The sequence below is a fragment of the Solanum stenotomum genome, chromosome 5 (assembly GCF_019186545.1).
Source record: "Solanum stenotomum isolate F172 chromosome 5, ASM1918654v1, whole genome shotgun sequence".
Taxonomy (NCBI): Eukaryota; Viridiplantae; Streptophyta; class Magnoliopsida; order Solanales; family Solanaceae; genus Solanum; species Solanum stenotomum.
The window spans coordinates 48,628,736-48,649,736 of record NC_064286.1 but is presented as its reverse complement, the minus strand read 5'-3'; the positions used below and the strand labels follow the sequence as shown (position 1 = coordinate 48,649,736).

Genomic DNA, 21,001 nt, shown 5'->3' with positions numbered 1-21,001 from the left:
CATGCAACAGTGGCATGGAGTCAGTAGATCTAATTGAATGCCTTGTCCAATATGGATACCCTATTGCCTCTTTGCTGAAAGGCTTTACTTAAAAAGATGGAGAATGCAACTAACAGCACATGAAACTTCTTGCTCTTCTAGCAGTGTTTGGTTGTTGCAATGCTCAAATTCTATAAACACATGATAGCCCATATCTGCCTTGTATTGTTCATTCCGATGTGAAACTACATTTTGGGATGGTTTGTTTCACATGCTAGTTATGTTGGGATTATAATGTAGATATTGTTTACGCGATGAATAATAATGTGGATTGCTATGCAGAAATTGATAATGTAGGGATTGTTATGTGTGACCTTCAAAATTAGCTAAAGCAGCTTATTTCTAGGGTCACATTTCCACCATTATATAAACACTTATGAGTCCGTTAAATTGTATGTCTAGCAGATCAAAGAATAAATGTACAAATCCTTTGAACATTTTCATTATATAAGAAGACATGCTCCATATATTTAGCCTTTGGTTGCATACAACAAATGATTTTTAACAATTACAACTCCAAATCCAAATATCATATCATGTAATGGGGTTTCTAACTTATCAACCTCCATATTGGTAAAGGACATTTTAAAGGTAAAACATTTACACAAAATCATCGAAAATGGAGACTTATCTTAGACGTGTTGGACACTTCTCCAGGTTTCTTGGTGGAGAAGATGTCTCAACCTCTATTGTAAAGTCTCGAGGTTTTCCCAGCTTGCCTTGTAGGTAGGTAGGTGCACTGCAAAGCTAGTCGAAAAAGAATGTGTAAATATTTCTTTTAACAATCTCAGGCCTTCACAGGGCTTTTACACATGGTACATGAACTCTTCACTATACTATGAGGGGATGTTAAAGTGGAAGAGCCAAGATATGACAAAGGCAAATACCATACAAGCTAAAAGGAAATTCAAGAATCGATGACCATTCAAACAAGTTCGCCTCTCTGAAGAGGAAGATACTTGTACAGGGACTACATTTGTAGCCAAATCATTTATTTCATTAGTTTGTTGAGCTGTTTCAATGTCAGTTGGCCCAACAACATTGCGTGCAATTGAATTGCAGATTTCACAAGTCCTGGAAAAATAACTTCAAATAGTTATATATGGCTAAAAAGAACAAAAGATGATTACAAAAAACAACCAGTGCAAAAAAAGGATCTGCAGCATCGACTCAAAACCATCAACAATATGGAAGCACAAGTTTTAAACTACGGATTGAGCTGCACAAAAGTCATTACAATTTAACATTTTTGTCGGAAGACGTCTATCTTCCTTGTTAAATCATCATACGAGCTAAAGTTGAGAAACTATGATATGGAAAAAAAAAAATGATATATCAAACTTACACCTCAACTATCAATTGCAATCATACTGAACAGCAACCACTGGCCAGAATGTATTATAAAAAATGTAACGAATTAGCAATTATAGTAACAATGAAGAAGTTATGGCACAAGATGTTAGGTTAGAGAAAAGGAAGCCGTCCATTTATGGAAGGAGGAAGATCCAAAGTAAGAGATGTGATCTTAACATTTGCTAGTAATTCTTTGGATCCATTAATGGCCATGAATGTTTTAAGACTTGGGGAATAAGTAGTAGCATGTGAGGACAGAAAAGTATAATGCTTCGACGCGAAAAATGAAAATGAACACTTCCTTCCTTCAAGGACCATCTCCAGTTTGATAAAGAAATGTATATGTCAAATTTCAGTTAGGAAATAGAAACTAAAGAACAAAAGCTTATGAAAGCCTATAGTAAGAAGAATCAACAAAGTACTTACAAATCTGAATTATACCTGTCCTTGCTTTACTCTTTTGCTTTTCATTTTATTCCATCCAGCTTCTTTAATTAACTTTTGTCTCTTTTTCCATTAAATATATCATGAGATCTCTTTCTCAACAAGAACAAGACATAACAGAAGAAAAAAAACATTATTCTTACAGAACATTCACTGATTATCAAAAGCACACACTTGACACTTCCAACATTACAGATCATTTACCGACATCAAAAGCACACACTTCCAACACAAGAATCATCAAACCATATCATTGCAAAGATTAATAAAGTGAAAGAATCTTGGACATAACATAAGCCAAGAAATAAGGACATCATGTTGAGATGTCAATCATCACATCTAATATGCTGAACATTTCGTGTTCGAGTTCCCTAGCTACAAACTCGCGTTTGTTAGGGAGGGCTTTATTGGGACTTCCTGACATGAATCCAGATTTAGTCGAGCTCCCTTATATTTACCGGACACCGGATGGAAAATTAAAAAAAATCATCTTAAAAGGTCACATTGATCATATATGCATCATAAGTTCAAAATTCACTAACCAACAACAACAAAAATTCAAGATTTGGTTTTTACTTACTTATTTCCCTTGATTTTGAACCATGTTTCAGCACAATGCCTATGTGCAGCAGCCAAATCATCTTTACATGAACATCCCAATTCAATAGCAACCCCATACTCATTTCCACAACTCACCAAACTCAAGTGACAAATCCTACAATCTCTTTCAATTTCCCCCAAATACCCCTTACTTTCATTATCTCCAATTTCTATACCAACTGAATCAGCAGACTCACTGCCACGTGGATAGCTATAATCATCTTGATTAGACCCATCAGCAGTGGAACAAAACTGAGAATAACAAGAACCCTTGTCGGCATCGGAAAAACTGACACTAACGGAGCTCCGGCGACTGTTACCGGAGCACTCTAACTCCACATGGGGTACCTCTAATCTTTCCATTTCAATGACCCAGAAATAGAAAACTCAAGAAAAAGCATTAATCCCTTTGAAAAAGCTGAAGTCTTTAGTAATCTTGAAACTTCAAAGATTTGATTTTTATGATACACTGCATGAGTTGAAGCTACTTCAGCTATAAATTTGATGAATTTAAGGAAGTGGGGTGATGAATTTGGTGATATATTAACTCAAACATCTTAAATATAGAACCAAAAAATAAAACAGAGAGAAGAGAGATAAGAGTTAAAATAGTGAAAAGAGAGAGGGAAAAGAAGAATAACGTAAAAAGCGAAAGGCTCATGGTTCTGTTCTAATAGCAGTGAGGCAGGGGGAGGGGCCCTACCCCCAGGGGGTCACAGAGAGGATAGTGAGATGTGATGTGTGATTATACAGTAGTAGCAGTAGTTGGTGGAGTTTAAAATACATCCATTTAAGATATAGTATGAAGATATTTTTATGTTAATGAGTCGTTTGATTGAAAACAAGTTATTCTGATGACGTCGAAGATATCAATAGTCTAGTGTTTCTTTGGAGAGTCCCATAACAGTGAGTTTTTTTTTTCTTTTCAAAAAATGCGGAATCTGAAACTTGGTCACAAGAGTCTATTCTGAATCTGACAAGTAACTCCTACCAAAATATGACTTTTAACTACATTCACATTCTTACTGAAATGTGAGTGTGAGATCCAATCCAATGGACATAACCACTGTATTATAGGTAAGGGCTAGTTTGGTACAAGGCAAGACTAATTTTAGGATGAGTTTCTCTCGTGATTAGTTAGAATAAAATTGTCGAATAACTTATTGTAGCAATTTCTAAAATAACTTATTTCTGATCAAATGAGCTCTTAGAGATATTGTAGCTTGTAGGCAAATCTCCCACACAATTAGTGTGGAATTCGATTCCCCAATTTTTTTTTACCTTCTTGTTTCCCTATTCTATATACAATGAAAAATTGTTTTAAAAATAAAATAAATAAATAATTCATCTAAATCAAGAAATGTATTCTTCTTGAAGAAAATTATCATATTTAAAAAGTTTCAGTTTATTTTAAGATAATATTTGTAGATCAAAATACTATGTTGCCTCCCTATTTGAGTAAGGAATAAATAGCATTACCTTGTTAACAATTGGTCTCGTGACTATTCTTAGGCTTGGATTGAATAAGGTTTAGCTACTAGCTAGTGAAGAAAAAGTACTTCATTTAACAAATAGTGTTCGAGGATTTATCACAAATATTTTTTTTATTTTTTAAAATAGAAATAAAGTTTGCGGACATTTTAACGTTCTCAGATTTTACTTATGGAAATGCATTGAGTATGTTGTTGTTGTTGTTATGTTTAACCTAACTTTCACGCACCTTGACTATTCCACGAGATATCTATCATCTTCAATCAACAATAGATATAAGGTAATTAACTTTGTCCATCAAAGTTAGGACAAATTAAAAGAAATTACCATGTATTTTTGTCTTTGATGAAATTCAAACAAAGGTCTCATAGTTTTCAACCCAATTTGTTGATCATTAGGTCACACCTAGGGTGTGAGGGTATGACCTAGTGGTCAAAATATTTTTTAATTTTTTCCATGTTTGGTGGATCAAAATGTCTTTACAAATATTTTTTCTGGAAAAAAAAGTATCTTAAAAATGAGGAAAAATGACTTTCCGTATGAAAAACAAGTTTTATAAATGATATTTCAAGTTTATTGTCTCCTCCTCGTGCACCCAACACAACAACCCCCACCCCTTGATCATTCCACCCCATCACCCCCCTCCCCACCCCCAACCCATCACATAATATTTTGCTACATTGTATATAAATATTATCAAGGTAATATCTTTTTAGTCACTTACCAAACACTAAAATATAAGCAAGTAAATTTTCATATTTTTTTTAAAAAATCATTTTCTAAAAAAAAAAAAAATCGAAAACATTTTCCTTACCGGCTGCAAGATATTACTTTCATTTCAACAGAAAATATTTTTGGTGCTTGAAAAAACAGAAAATATAGAATTAAAATAAAATTAATGACGTGTTTTGTGGTTTTCCATTTTTTAACCATTACACACGGAATGGTTGTTGTAATGAGATTAAATTCAAGCAGGCAAATTAATTAATGCCTTTTTTTCTTGTTATTTTTCTTTTCCTTTTTTAACTATATCTATTATTGGAGTTGGTGTTGAGAGATGACAATCATAATTATTTGGCAACCATCGACCACTTCATGTTTTAGGCCTATTCTTTAATTATACTATTTTTGAAAAATGCAAGATTCTTTTTTTTTAATAATACATGTTTCTATAGCTAATACATGAAATTTTAAGACACAATGATTTTATTAAGTGCAATACATACTGTTACAAGTTACAACTTACAACAACATCAACATACCCAGTGTATCCTATAAGTGGATCGGAGTCTGGGAAGGATGGTGTACATAATCTTACTCTTATCTTGTGAAAAAGAAAAGAGACGATTGTTTCCGAGCCTATTATTAGAAAATTAGAGTAAGTAATTAGTACTTAGTTAGGAGCAGGGGCGGCAGCATCTTCATCAGCAGCTCCATTGCTTGATAGCTCAATCATTGTACGATGTGGGCCGCTCTTCTGCTTCTTGCATAACTCTGGCAAAAATACTCCTACACATTTCCAACATACATATAAAATAGCGCCTAGGACGCAACGTAGGATGCACATTTCCAGCATACATATTTAGTGAATTGTCACATAGGATGCATATATCTATTCGTTCAACTTTACATGTTTTAAGTGTCTACTTGTGCATATCAAAAGCTGGAGGACATAAATATAACGCGTTTACATATAATACCTAAATTAAATTCAAATAGTGAATGTAACTGTCATCTATTGCTTAAGAAGGAAGTGGTCTTAATCAACTAAAGATTATATTCCATTACTATTAAAGGAATGTCACTTGACCCAAGCAAAAGTATAATTAACTGAAAGCAACAAGTTTTGTTAAGCACGATATCTCCAAATTAAACTCATTACCAAGCAAAAAATAGATTACGTTTTTAAAAAAATGATAATCATCAATTCTCGACCCAAAAATTCATTTTTAGCATTTCTAACTAATGAAAGTAAATTTGAATTTGTTATATATATTTACAAACACTTCTCCAAAATTCATTTATAAGCAAATTACTCCTAAAAAGTTGCCCCTTCCTTTCCACTCTATACGACACATACCAACTACAATGTTTTTATTTTAATTTCTTTATTTGGATTCGCGCTCAGAAGTCTAGTAATTTTTTATATGATCAAAGTCTATTCTCATAGTCACGAACATGAGGAGGCCTGATTAATTCAGATTCGTATTGAGAAATATCACTTTAGATATCAAAGACAAAGACGACTCCATTCTCATGAGGACACAAATACAAGAGTACCTGATTAAATTCAGATTCATGCCGAGAAGTCTCACTTTAAATATTAAAGACGACTCAATTCTTAAGGCACAAACACGACGATACATCAAGGTTGGAAAAGTACATACACATCCCACTCCCACTTGTAAGATTACACTGGATGATTAATATGTTTGTTGTTATGGTGTTTTTAAAAGAAATTTAAAAAATGATGTATGTTATGAATGAGACAATGTTGTTACCTTCTCCAGCAGCCAAATGGAAGTAAAGATCAACAATGTTATCACAATTTTTGTAACAAGCAGGGGAACAAAGCTTGGCAGCAAACTGAGGCTCAAGCAATGCATCAGAAGAAATTCCAACAGAGTTTCTATCAACACCACAATTAAGCATCAACACATTATACTGTCTCAATATGTTCCTTCATTTTTGTAACAACAACATTAGATGTCTTACATTGGTACTCAACCTTCCCATTTCTCCCTGCTGAATTTTCCAACAAACACCTCTTCCCGATGTCGAAATCGCGAATGCACAAACATTCGTTGACAAATCCTCATCCCCTGAAACGATACAAATCAACACATAGATCATCAGCAATATAATTACTAAGTACTTGACTAGTGTGTTACATGTCAGGTTGTCACGCATTTGGTTCATCAAAAATAAATGATGTATCTGTACATAATGTAATTTTAAAATGTTATAGTTTAACTTTATAAATAATTGGGATAAGGGTCTGAAAAATATCCCAACTTTGGTCGGATTTGCTGTTGCGATACTAAACTTTCGTGAGGACCTATTACCTTCTTAGACTATTTAATACCGTATTTTAAACATATATATTTGCCCACGTGGACATAAAAAATAATGTAAAATTATAAACAGTAATGTGTCCACGTGGGCACATATATACCTTTAAAATACACTATTAAATAGTTCAGGGGCTAAAAAATACGGTATTAAATAGTCTAGGGAGGTAATAGGTTCTTATGAAAGTTTAGTATCGCAACAGCAAATTCGACCAAAATTGGGGTATTTTTCAGACCCTTTATCCCTAAATAATTTGATCACATATATATAATTCATAACATATGTGTATTATTGAGATCTCAATTGAGAAATGAATTTAATTAACTAAATGCGTGTTACAATTCATAATTATGTAAATAATATATCCTTTTTTTTTCTTTTTGTGGTTTTTTTTGGTACAATCGTAATACAATGATGTGAATTCTTTTGTGTGCGTGAATAAAAAGAGTATTAAATATAGAGTATATATAGTAAACGTACCCAAAGCGCCTTGAAGTAAAAGGGCACTAGCAAAGAAAAGAATGGAGGAGTCTTTAATTGAGAATGTCATTTTCTACTGATTTTTTATTATTTTTTTATTTTTTTTGGTTTTGTGTTGAGGAAGAATGGAGGAGTTTATTGAATTTATATAGGGAGGTCATGAGGAGGAGGAGATTTCGGTATGATGTATAAACGTTAGGCCAATGGCTTAGTTCGTTTTCTTTAATTTTCGTGGATGCTATATATTACTCTTTTTCTTCCTTTTTTTTAAATATATATATATATATATATATATATATATATATATATTAGAACTTGGATCCGATTACTTTGAACAATTTAACTTGATCGACCGTCTTGGTAAACGTATACCCCTGCATTATATATAACATTTTCTCATATGTAGTGCACAATTTTTCTATAGAAGTTAACAAAATCGAATCGAAAAAATCCTATAGGTTGAAAAATCCTAATTCTAATTCAGTTTGATATTTGAAAAATACCAGTTAAACCCCTAATCTTTTAGATGTTGAGTGTTTGATGGGTACGTGTAGTACTAAACTTTACACTAGTAGAATAATTCATGAGGAAGCAATAGTACATGTACATGTATAGAAAAAAGTGTTCTAAAACATTCTTACAAAATATCGTAATATTCATGTATTATTTTTCGTGATATGACAATTCCTTTATTATTTACTACTTATTGCATAAATAATATTTAAACTTGAAACCTCAATGTAAATTTTGAACTCCCTAAACAACTAAATCAATCTCTAGTAATTGTGTTCAATAGATTCAAATCTATATATATTGCAACTTTTTTCCGAGGAGATTAGGGTGAACCCCTGAAAATTTAGTCTGCGTTTAACCTTAAGTGTCACGATCCAGACCGTCGTGATTGGCACCCACACTAATCCTCCGGTGGGAGAACCACTACTACAACCCAAACCAAGCAACTTAATCAAAAACTAAGCATTTAAGTTACGGAAGCAAGTTAAATAGCTAAAGATTGAAGTTCCCATAAACTTCCAAAATATCTAACAACTAAACAATGTGGAAAATACACCTAGAACCTGAAAGTCAATGTACCAAAACATCTAAAGTTCAACAAGTCTAAACAAGAAGGGATACCACCCCAAACTAATGAACTAATAACTAACTAGAAAGTCTAAGTCCGAAATGTGGACATAGACAGAAAGAGAACTCATGGCATTCCAAAAGAACTGGCTCACCCTTGAATTCGAACGATGATCACTAATTATCTAAGCGAGGTCTGTCAATAGCCGCTTAAAGATGTCATGTACTCAACAAAGAAAGAGCAAGTGCAGTATTAGTACACAATCACAATGTACTGGTAGGATCACGCGGTTATCCCACTAAGTGTAACATACATAAGTCAATACAACAATATAATCACATGCATATATCGAACATATACAATATCATCATCATTTACGAATAACGAACGGTTTCATATTTCTCAAGATACACAATTATATCAATTCATTGGCCCTCTCATGGAATCCAAACCCAAACTGTTAGCATACCGAAATGTGGCACCCGATCCAATGATTATGCCGGAACGTGGCAACCGATCTAAGTTAGTGTGTCGGAATGCAACACCCGATCTATTCAACAAGCCACAATCACAATCACAAAGTACATTCTCATAATCATACAATTATCAAGTCTGATTCATGGCATTCATCATTCATATATCCTCATTTACAATTAATGTGATCAATAATGCAATATTCTCATATATACATGTATCATAATGAAGCAAGAACAAACATACATCACACAATCATAGAATCACAACCATTACATACCTCGAAACAAGCTTGAAACCCTAAGAAACTTGATCATTCCCTTTCCAGATTCGTTCCGCTTGTTCTTGGTCTACAAACAATCAATATAATATGGAAATCAATAAACAATTACTAATTACCCGGATTACTAACAATTCTTACAACCCTAGATCATACCCATAATTCCACTACCCAAATTAGGGCTTTTCCCACCATAATTCTCATATCAAAAGCTCCCCCATCGATATTTACTAATTAGATTACGTTCTACGGATCGAAAAATGGATTCGGGGAGTTAAAACCTTACCTTTAGCCTTAAAGATGGTGGAAAACTGTCAAGAATTGTCTGGGGTTCATCTCTTTACTCTCAAAGTCAAAAAATACAGAATAAAGATGTTTTGGGGTTTATTTCCGACTTAAGTCACGTTGGACCTGCCACAACAGTCCCCACTCCGATATAGCGGCCCCGCCCTGGCGACATAAATCACCGCCAAAGCGGCTTGCACGAAACATTGAGCTATTTTAATAATTCCAATACCCCCATTTCACAACACGCCTTCAACCAACGACACTCAAAAATTACCTGTTCACGCTAAGATCAATTTCGGGAGTTCTACTCACCTGAATTCAATTCCGTAAAGTCGTACGGATTCCTTAACGCCTTATGTATCTACTCATGTGATCAATTTCATAATTAGATCACCCAATTGCTACCAGATTTCCCTAGGCTTTAATGACTCCGATTTCGTCCAAATTTGGACTAGGTTGAAAAATTCCAAGTTACTATGAAAAAGTTTTCCGACCCAAAATTTTTCCCCGTTAGCTTTTCTATAACGACAGTACCCGGTCGTTACATTAAGTCATGCTTGAACTGTGTGATTAAACGAAAGGGTAAGTAGTGGTGGCAAATGGGCGGGTTGGGTTAAATTTGAGTGGGTTGAAAATGGGTCAACATAAAATGGGTAATAATTCAACCCTCCCATATTTTATATGGGTGGATTGGGTAAAATACTAGTTTACCCATATTTCATGAGTAAATAGTACTCTACTTGAGAATTCAACATGGAAAAAATATTTTAGTCTTTTTTTAGATGAAAAATGTTGAAAATGCTTCATTTAGTTTTATTGTATAATAAAAGTCCAAAAAAACAATTCTAACTTTTCAATATAGAATAAATTTATGTAATAACAAGGGGAAAATATTTTTCATTTCAAAGTAAATGAATAGTTACATTTTAGGACTAAAACATGCTTAATGCACTTTAAGGCTTAAGCAATGTCAATACTAATACATGATTTGCTTATTTTACACTATTATTTATTATCCAATATAAAATTAAACAACTATAAAAATATAATTATAATTAACAAAAGAAATGTACATTTAAAATATATATTTTTGGAGGGCCAAAGACTTCACCTTTTCAATTATAGAGAAAAATAATTAGTTCTATAGAAGAACATAAAAAGGCAGAGAAGTTATAATTTTTTTTAGTGATATCATGAATTTTGAGTGAATAAAAGTTAGAAGCTTAACCCATTTGGCTAATTCATAATTTACCCATATTTTACTCATAGTTTACCCATATTTTTATGGGTTTAATATGGGTATCAACCCATATTTTACCCATGTAAAAAGTCACCCAACTCATTAAAATAAAGATGAATAGGGCGGATTATCAAAACATGGGTTCATTTTGCTGGCACTAGGGTAAGGTATTGAAATATTAGTGGAAATATGGTTGCTTTGTTATAGGCAATGACAAAAAAGTGATTTTAATTTAAAAGGAGCCTTAGGAGTTAGGACCACGGAAAATTGAAAAAACCTATCCAAGGGGCTAATGATTGAAATAAGTGGCCACAATATTAATGCCTAATACCGAAAAGAATGTACAACTTTCAGTGTATGAAAAATTTGATAAATTAGCTCTTGAAGTTTAGGTCATATGCTTAAAATCAGTGGCGGAGCCAGAATTTTCGTTGAGGGGTTCAACTTATAAGAAGTAAATAAGAAAATGGAGCAAAACGGATCGGGAAAGAAAAAAATTATCCTTAATCCATTAAATATAACTTGCCTTGTCATGCCGCATTTAGCGTTTCTTCCTACTTTTACTATGCTTCATTGATTCTTTCTTTTTTAAATGATTTTTTTTCTTTAATTTTTTATTATTTTACTTTATTTTGAATTTTAAAAATAAATTAAATTAGTGTTCATTCAATCATATGTTACTTTAAAAATTGTTTAATACTCTTTAAAATGTGTGGGGATTAAGTTACTAATATTATAATGCATATTAAAAGGATAAATAAATGGCATCGCCAATTTTTTGTTCATTTATTCAATTTATAAGGTTTTCCATCGGTAAAAAAAATGAATAAATCATATCAATGTAGTTTACGTCTCTCTAGAATAGAACTGAAAAAATGAGAAAGAAATATGATGAATAATCATGTCTTTCAAATTTATTCGTTCGATTAAGTTTAACTTATCTTTAAAGTTTTTTTTCTCTATCTCAATTCCAAGTTTAAGAATAATTGACAGCTTTTTAAAAAGTTCCTTTGAATTAGTATATAAAAAGAGAGTTACGTAAAAATAAAATGAGCAATGGAGACAAAAATAATAAAATACAAAAATGAAAATAATGTGCCTTAGAAATTCGAAAAAATGAATATTGAAAAGGAGAAATAACATACAAAAATGAAAAAAAAAAAAAAAACATAAAGCTCCAGCCCAAAAATGTTGAGCCCATCTCAGCCTTGCTATTTGATTTTCCAAATGAAGAAAACAAGAAAAATTTTAGGAAAGTGTTTGTTGCGCAGAATCGAACCCATGACGTCCTAGCGAATTCTTGAACCCCCTTTACCACTGAGCTAGCCTCTTTACATGTGTTTAGGGGGTTCATTTTAATATATACACACATAAAAATAGAATTTGACCTTATATATACCGTGCAATTTTTCGACGAGGGGGGTCGGGTGACCCCCCTAACCTTTATGTAGATCCGCCCCTGCTTAAAACTGTCAAAACTCTATGCAAAAAGTTATTGTCGTTTCTTCTTTTTTATTGAAATGGTCTGATGGATCTTTGTAGACCAAATCAGAGGCGAACCCAAAATTTGAAAACTCTGGGTGCATCAATATTATCTTAATTTAGCATTATTGAAACTTTCAATAGTCAAGGTGAGTTTATTCTACTTAATGATCATGAGTTCGAATCCCTTATCTAGCTATTTTAGTTTCAAAAAAAATGTTACAAATAAGCCCCCTTTAAATTCTCAACTTAATATAAAAACAGTAAAGTATGGTTCTGGTTTGGTTTGAACCCAAGTCGCAAGGGGGGATTCTTTGCTTTGTGCCAGTGGTACAAAGTGTCATTCTATTCTTTTCATGAGTGTATTGTTACTTATATTTAATTTTTGCGAGTTTCTCTAGACAAATATATATATATATATGATATTTTTTTGATGTTGAGTTTGAAAAAATATGTGATTGCGTGTGCTTAAAAGTGAGTAAATATAATATTTTACATTTAAGTGCTCGTGGAGGCGAGCGGATGCTTGACTCACCATGTCTTACCAAAAAAAATTGAATTGAATAGTAACCATGCAACTTACGACGTAAATGTTGTAATGATGTGCTTGGACACTTTCGGATCTTTGAATTGTTTAATGTTAAGTGACTCGAGATTTTAAATGTAAAATATTTGAAATTAGTCTCTTAAGTGTTTCACACATATGCCTTGTATGGTCACTTTATGTTGATGTCTCTTGATTGAGTTGATATGCCAATTAGTGTTGTTGGTGACTCAAAAGGAAGGGTCGGGTCAACATGAGAATGCAATGTTCAATATCTTTTGGTGGCCCAAAAGGAAGGGTTGGACCAATGCAAAATGCTACTACTTCACTTTAAATCTCCAAAAGCTTTGAAGTGACCAAAATGAAGGTTGAGAGTCATTTTTGACACAAGATATTTAAATGTTCACAAGCTTTTAGTGACCTAGAAAAAGATGATGGGGTCATGTGTGTGTAATCTATATTTGATTACTTGTGAGTGCATGATGATGTGTTCGGAGTTACTCAAATACATTAGTTGCCTACTTAAGCCAAATATAAATGGAAGCGTTAAATTTTATTTTATTTTTAAATGAAGTTTATTACGGCTAATCAATTTGTCAAATTTCTAATAATTCTATCTTCTTAAATCTTATATGAAAAGTTTAAATTTCTATAAATTATACTAAATATTTTATTTTTTTTAAATAATACTTATAACCTATTATTGCTTAGAAAAACAAGGTCCACATATTAGGGGCCTAAGACAACTGTTTTTTTTCTTCTTAAGCTTGTATACCCGCCCTGGACGTGTTTAATGAAAGATCATGGATATTATCTTGTGTTAATTAAAAATGCTTCATGATGTTTTTTTTATAATTGTTGCAGTACTTAATGGGATTGTCAATGATACATATTATGTTGAGTAATATTGGGAGTTATAGTTTGATTTGGAGAAACAATTTCTGCCTAAATGACGACTTCAATAGACCGTATCTCTCTATCTACTGGAAGATTTTTCATGATTCTATTCTAGCTGTGATCTAGTTTCAAGCCATTCAAACAATTTGTCATTTGGACTCCTTTACACAAAGTTATGATATTTTTAATTATTCTGATATGTGATATATAATTATGATTTGAAATTAGGATATGAAGTTGAAATTTTGTTTGGATATGCAACTTGAATTTTTTAAGTTATAATAGTAGAGCAACTTTCACATATAGCAAACACAAAATTCATATTTGTATGTTATAGCAAAGTTTGCATAATTGCGCTCCATAGCAAACATAAATATGTATATTTCGCTATACATATACAAAAGAAAGCAGTTGTATAATCTGTTTTGGTATACATATACAAAAAGATCAATTGTATAAAGTGAGATAGGCGATTGAGCGAGCGAGATCTGGAAGAGGGGAGAGAGGGGAACGAAAATATATGTATATATACAATTTTCTCTCGCTTTATACAAACACAAACCCATTTTATACAATTTGCGTTTTTGTATAAAGTGAGAGAGCGAGATCTAGGAGAGTGGCGAGCGAGATCTGGGAGAGGGGAGAGAGGGGAACGAAAATCTATGTATATATACAATTTTCTCTCGTTTTATACAAACACAAACACACTTTATACACTTGCGTTTGTATAAAAAACGAGAGAGGCGAAGGAGAGAACGAGAGTGGCGAGCGAGAGGTGAAATAGCAACAGTTTGCTATGAGGTACAATTAAATCAAACTATATTTATAGCATTTATTTGAATTAATAGTTTGCTATTATATACAATTTTTCCATAATAGTATTTTTTTTTTCATAAACATGAAAACCCCACAAGTTGTGAAAACTATTATAATTTCTCCAATCCTTACGCGATCTTACCAAATGAAACAAATCATAGCTCATATACAAAATATCGAAATATTTTAAGGCACCGCATTGATAATAAATCACATTTTTTCATGTCCCTTTAATAAATAAATGCTTGTAATTACAAACTTTAACATACACATACTTTTATTTTCTAAAGATTTCCCCGTCAACAATAGTAGTAACTTATTATTCTTTCACATAATATGAACAATCTCTTTTAAAGTTGAAATCCCAGATCATGCTTTTTGGAAAATTTAAAAATAAATTTCAAATTATAATTCCAAATTGCATATTCAATCACTAATCTTAAATCATAACTTCATATCGTATGTCCAAACACAAGTTAGACACCATCAAATCTACGTTTACACTGATGAAATTGTATGGTGTAGATTGTTGCTCCGCCAGTGGAACCCAAATGATGTTGTTTGTTCTTATTTTATTTGAATTTTCTTTTACTTGAAGAAATGACAGAATATTATTTTTATAATTAGTGTTGATTTTTCTAAAGGAAAAATATAAATCTTTCATATTTGACTAATCCTTTGATTCTTGGAGTAAAAGATTTTGGACTCTTATAAATTGAGATTCAGCCTGTCTTCTCACTTTACGCTATACACAATGTACTTTTTTACTGTTGAAGAGTCTTGTTTAAGGGGTTGATATTTTTGTACTATTCATTATATTAGCGAATTGCTCATATGTAGATCAATTGATCAAGTCATGTTGAATTGTTATCTCTTTTAATATGTCTTTTCTTTATTGTCTTATTTATTGCCGTCTAATCTTTAGTCTTTACTTTGTTAGCTTTTGTATGACACTTGATTATTTTGATTCTAACAATATGATCACACTTTTTTGTAGTATTTTTTTACGTAACACGAGCTTATTTTTACTACTATGTTTTTGCTCTCGTTATTTAAGCATTCTTGATACATTTTTGAGTTTTGACATGAAGATACACCAAGTATTTTTCATCTTATACAATTGTACTTCAGTATTAATGCTCCATCAATGCCTATTGCACTATAATTTGATATGATTCTACTATGTTATACATGAACATGGAATATATCTTTGTTGCATTCTTGAAACGTGCAATGTTGTCACTTTAAATGTTAGGCGTGCTAACGTAGTGGTATGTATTATTGGTCGATAAACTCTGATATCGTATATCTTCTGACACATGTCATTCATTCATTAATTTGGTGTAAACACCCTATGTTGTTATATTTATTCGAATTGAAGGATGTTCGAAAGGGAAAATTACGCTGAAAAACAAATATATATTAGTTGATTAGCTAATATAGTTATAGTTTAAATTAATTAGGACTCACAACTTAATTTTAGCTTTAATTACGTCACTTGTCCTCTTTTATACAAATACAAATACAAATACAAATTATACACACACACATATATATATATACACAATTATATGACATATATACAAATACAATTAGCCTCTCTCCACTCTCTGACTTTTCTCGCTCGCCTCTCTCCTCCCTCTCCCAATGTCTCCCGCCAGATATACAAATACATATGTATATCAGTTATATATATATATATATATATATATATATATACAATTATCTGACAAATATACATATACAGTTCGCCTCTCTCCACTCTCTGCCCAATCTAGCTTGCCTCTCTCCTCCCTCTCCCAATCTCTCTCTCCTCCCTCTCTCAATCTCGCTTGCAAGATATTAGTTACATATATACAATTATTTGATAGATATACATATATAATTCAACAAATATACATATACAATTAGTCTGATCTCTCCACTCTCTGCCCTCTCTCACTCGCCTCTCTCCTCCCTCTCTCAATCTCACTCGTCACTCTCCTCCCTGTAACATGTAACTACGAATCGTAATTAGCAAACTATAGGTATGGAGCGTAACTAAGCTATTTTTGAGTGGCTATATGCAAAAATTCCCAATTTCGAAATACTCCCAAGGGAAAATTTCATTTTGCAAGATTCCTAACTAGGATTGTCCAAAAAATTTGATAGTAAACATGAAACAACTAGGAAAAAAGTATAAAAAAGAGAGAATTGATGCAATCCCAATAGAATAATATTCATTCAGTTTTTGATGTAGATCACAAATCCAAGGGAATTAGAAATAAACCCAAATTCCCCCCACATCCTTCTTTTTTCACCATATAAAAACACAAGATTGACGATATTATTATTTTTTTTAAAAAGTAATGGAAAATGTGTATATGTTGTAGTATTACAATTTTTTCAAATGTGTGTTGGAACAAATTAGAAAGAAACAGGGGACGGAGCTGGAGCATCAGCTGCACCTTCGATTGGACCTCCATTGCTCGATAGCTCAGCCATGGCACGGTGTGGGTTAGTCCTCTGTTTGTTGCATAAATCAGGCAAATACACACCTGAACAATCGCGATATCATAAAATTAATTTTGTAACTCAAAAATAACTCAATTGCAGGATGTTTAAAATATTGTTACCTTCACCAGCAGCTAAGTTGAAGTAAAGGTCAATAATGTTGGCACAATGATGGTAACAATCAAGGGAGCAAAGTTTTGAGGTAAATTGAGAATCAAGCAGAGCATCAGAAGAAATTCCAACAGAGTTTCTATCGACACCACAAGCATCGACACATTCATCTGTCTCAATGTGTTCCCTCATGTTTGCAACAACAACCTCAGATGTCTTGCATTGGTACTCAACTTTCCCATCGTTCCCTGATGAATTTTCCAACAAACACCGTTTGGCTGATGTCGCGATCGCGAATCCACATACATTTGTTGGCAATTCCTCACAGATGAAACTCCCTGAAGATCAACAAACCATATTTGTACAAATGATTAGGAGATTCAATTGAAACGTTTACATCATGCTATATATTCAAAGAAATAAAAAGACGATGCAAATCCTGGACCCCACATATAACATGAGCTTTAGTGCACCTGACTGTCCTCTTTTTTATACAATTTTATGAAATACGTACCTAGAGTGCCTTGGAGAAAAAGGGTGCTAACAAAGAAAAGAATGAAAGATGATCTCATAATATAAGTCATTTCTATTCTTTTTCCTTTGTTATATGATAAATTTTATTGGGTTGTTAATGTTGATGATGAACTCAAGGAAAAGAATAGATTGAAGAACTAATGGTTCTTGAGATGAAGATTAATGAAGGGGTTACTTGAATATATATAGGAAAATATTAGGAGGAGAAAGAGGAGGAAAATGCGCTATCTACTTTAAATTTTTTTGTTACTTTTTTAGTTAGTTTATTTTTTAATATATTTTATTTATGTGGATACTATTGATTTTATTTTTTAAAAAAAAGAATTTTCAACTTGTAATAATGTATATTCCTTACTACATTTTGACGAATTCTATGAAATTGGTATGCACGAAGAGAGGGGGAAGGGTTTTTTGTAGAAGTTAGTGGAGCCCACGCGTTTATATTTGTAATTTATTTAGTTTATAATTTAATTTTATTCCTTATTATTAATTAAATATTGTTTTGTTGATTCTCTTGTTTATTTGTTTGTTGTAAATTTGCTTCTTGCCTTTTAAGTTCTAAAAAGTAGTACGTGTTGTATGACTTCATTAGCCATGAAGTACCCATATTTGTTTGCGTGTAGGTATTATTATTATTGCATTTGTAGGTGTTATTGCAGGTCAATTGATTAAAAAATTGGGTACTCAATTGACATTAAGAATTTTTCATATCGGAGAAATATTTATGAAGGTTACTGTAGAACATGTGCAAGTTTCATCTAATGAAAAAAATGAAATTTAATGAAGATTTGGTTATGTATACGCCATGACATTCCTGCTTTTTATGTTCTATAGACTTGTAGTAATTGTTGAGAGGGAAGATACTCTACATGATGTGAATATTAAAAGTATGACGTTATATGTTTGGGGCAGGGCGGTGCACATAGGTGAAAATTAAGGGGTCAGATGAACCTCTTCTGGCAGAAAATTATCTACTATATATCTCAAGCTAAAATTATATTTTATTAATATATAGTAGATGTTGAATCTCTTTGACTTTTTCGTATGTTTACTCTTTTTATACTTCAAACCCCTTGAAGAAAACATCTGACTTCGCTATTGTACATGTCATTTTCTTTTTATCAACTAGACAACAAATAGATATTTCCGTATCCAGCTCTTTTGGATAATGTAATTAACCCTTGATTGATGCATCATAATCCAATTTAGTGTTCATCTTCTAAATGTGTAATTTGCAATTAAAGTCATATAATTAATCAAGAGAGAATTGCTTCTCATTGAATGTGTTATTTGCACTCATTACTTTACGTTTTTGAATTCTTATATGCAAAATTGGAAAATTCCTCAAATTTATTCACAAATTATACTTTATAGAGAAAAGATTATGAATTCACGAAATTATATTTAAGTTAAGTTTGCCAGACCCCCATTTAAAAGGCCTCTAGAGTAGATTGTGATTAATAGAACATTTCTAATTATAAATTATATGAACTTTTAATTTTGAGGGATGATTAAAAGTTGAACATATTACATTTGCTATTAATAGGAGCTTTTCTCCCACAAGTGATGTGCAAGCATGCTGTCAATACCAAGTGATTCATAATATAATAGTCAAATTTAAATTACCAAAACATAATTAATAAGACTAAATATATACCAAATAAATATTTTTTTGAGACGAGTGTTAAGTATAAATTTATATGCAAACCTACTAAAGAAAAAAATAATTATGTTATGACGACGTAATTTTAAAATGATTACTGTCTTTAATAGCTTCATTAACGCTAAACACTGAGATCACAATTAAAATTTAAATATATATACAGAACATACGTACATGTTATAGAAAAGTTCAAAGGTCAACTTGTGTTACGTGGAAAAAATGGCAGCAACAACTTGTACTTTACTTATTAGGACCAAAAATAATGAAGAGAATGTATTTGATCACTCCCTCGATTTCTATTTTAGGTTTCATGTCCCTTAAGAAACTAAGTAAATTTATCATTGTATCCTTATTTCTGTCGAACGCAGGATAAAATAATTTTATATTTTACCTCGAAATTATAATATCTTAATTATCTTTGTAACAAAACGATCTTAATTACCCTGACGACACTTCTTAATGAGTCAAGTCAATCCCATGTATTAATGTGTTATTTTAGCTTCACAAGTTGATTTCTTTTTAATTTTTGTCAATAGTATACATTGAGGTAATTTTCTGCTGATATTCATATGTCACTCTGCTCAAAAACTAAAGAGTTTGGAATCGTTCAACACCTTAGGCACGCAACACAATTTTATTGTTTACCGTTTTAATTTCTTCGTCTTACTTTCCTTTTCAAAAGGTATCTTGATACTCCATCCATTTCATTGTACTTGGCTCCTAAGTCAAAAATAAATATTTCATTTTATCTATGGAAGAATTTGATATTCAGTTGACATTAAAAACTTTTCATATTGGAGGAAATGCAAAAATGTGTGAATCTCATCTAATGAAAAAATAAAATTTCATGACGATTAATTTGATTCGTTCAATACATATACATACGTCATGGGCATCCCTGTATGTAAGTATATATTAAGAGACATTCTATATGGTGTGAATATTAAAAATACGATTAAGGGTGTGTTTGGTAGGAAGGAAAACATTTGCCGGAAAATGTTTTTCAATTTTCTCATGGTTGATTGGGTAAAATGTTTTGGAAAATATTTTTTAAATCAACTCATTTTTCTCAAATTTAAGAAAAATGACTTCCCTCCAAAATTAAGGAAAACATTTTCCAAAATTCTACTCCAACTTCATATTACAATTGTTTTACTGAAAAAATAAATTTAAAGTTTATTTTTTAAAAATATATTTTTCAACTTCATTTTTTTTATTTTTTACCCCCTACCCCCGCCAGCCCCCTAACCTCCCTCCCAAAAAAAATTAAAATAAATTATAGTTTGTTTTAAAATATATTTCTATTTTTTATTTTTTCACCCCATCCAACCCCTACCCTCGACCCCTCCCCCCATCAACCCCCACCCGCCACCAAAGAATAATAATTTAAGTTTGTTTTTAAAAAATATTTTTAATTTTAATTTTTTTATTTGTTTACCCCACCCTCACCCCTACCCCCATCCCCACCCTACCAACCCCCTCCCCCCTCTCCCAAAAAAAAATAATTTAAGTTTATTTTTAAAATTTTAAATTTTTATTTTTCACCCCACCTCCCAAAAAAAAAATTAAAGTTTGTTTTTAAAAAATATTTTTAATTTCAAATTTTTATTTTTCCACCC

At 31.8% G+C, this 21,001-nt stretch overlaps 2 protein-coding genes and 1 pseudogene across 2 annotated transcripts; all 3 read right to left on the bottom strand.

Annotated features, from left to right (window-relative positions):
- Window positions 1-466: 466 nt before the first annotated feature.
- LOC125864369 (uncharacterized) lies at window positions 467-3,059 on the bottom strand. The gene is made up of 2 exons (XM_049544343.1): window positions 2,417-3,059; window positions 467-1,113 (listed from the first exon to the last, which is right to left on the bottom strand). Exons 1-2 carry the CDS (start codon window positions 2,797-2,799, stop codon window positions 876-878), a joined length of 621 nt encoding a protein of 206 aa, XP_049400300.1. The 5' UTR covers window positions 2,800-3,059; the 3' UTR covers window positions 467-875.
- A 2,261-nt stretch (window positions 3,060-5,320) lies between these two features.
- LOC125864373 (uncharacterized) lies at window positions 5,321-7,549 on the bottom strand (annotated as a pseudogene).
- Window positions 7,550-16,774: 9,225 nt separating this feature from the next.
- LOC125864372 (uncharacterized) lies at window positions 16,775-17,857 on the bottom strand. The gene is made up of 3 exons (XM_049544347.1): window positions 17,700-17,857; window positions 17,197-17,523; window positions 16,775-17,118 (listed from the first exon to the last, which is right to left on the bottom strand). The coding sequence occupies exons 1-3, from the start codon at window positions 17,767-17,769 to the stop codon at window positions 16,988-16,990; spliced, it is 528 nt and encodes a 175-aa protein (XP_049400304.1). The 5' UTR covers window positions 17,770-17,857; the 3' UTR covers window positions 16,775-16,987.
- Between the last annotated feature and the right edge of the window lie 3,144 nt (window positions 17,858-21,001).

Coding starts and splice junctions, on each gene's coding strand:
- LOC125864372 (XM_049544347.1), bottom strand. CDS start 17,769: ATGACTTATATTATGAGATCATCTTTCATTCTTTTCTTTGTTAGCACC. Junction 17,524..17,699: donor TTTTCTCCAAGGCACTCTAG/GTACGTATTTCA, acceptor GTTGATCTTCAG/GGAGTTTCATCTGTGAGGAA. Junction 17,119..17,196: donor CAACTTAGCTGCTGGTGAAG/GTAACAATATTT, acceptor GCGATTGTTCAG/GTGTGTATTTGCCTGATTTA.
- LOC125864369 (XM_049544343.1), bottom strand. CDS start 2,799: ATGGAAAGATTAGAGGTACCCCATGTGGAGTTAGAGTGCTCCGGTAAC. Junction 1,114..2,416: donor TTCAAAATCAAGGGAAATAA/GTAAGTAAAAAC, acceptor TTATTTTTCCAG/GACTTGTGAAATCTGCAATT.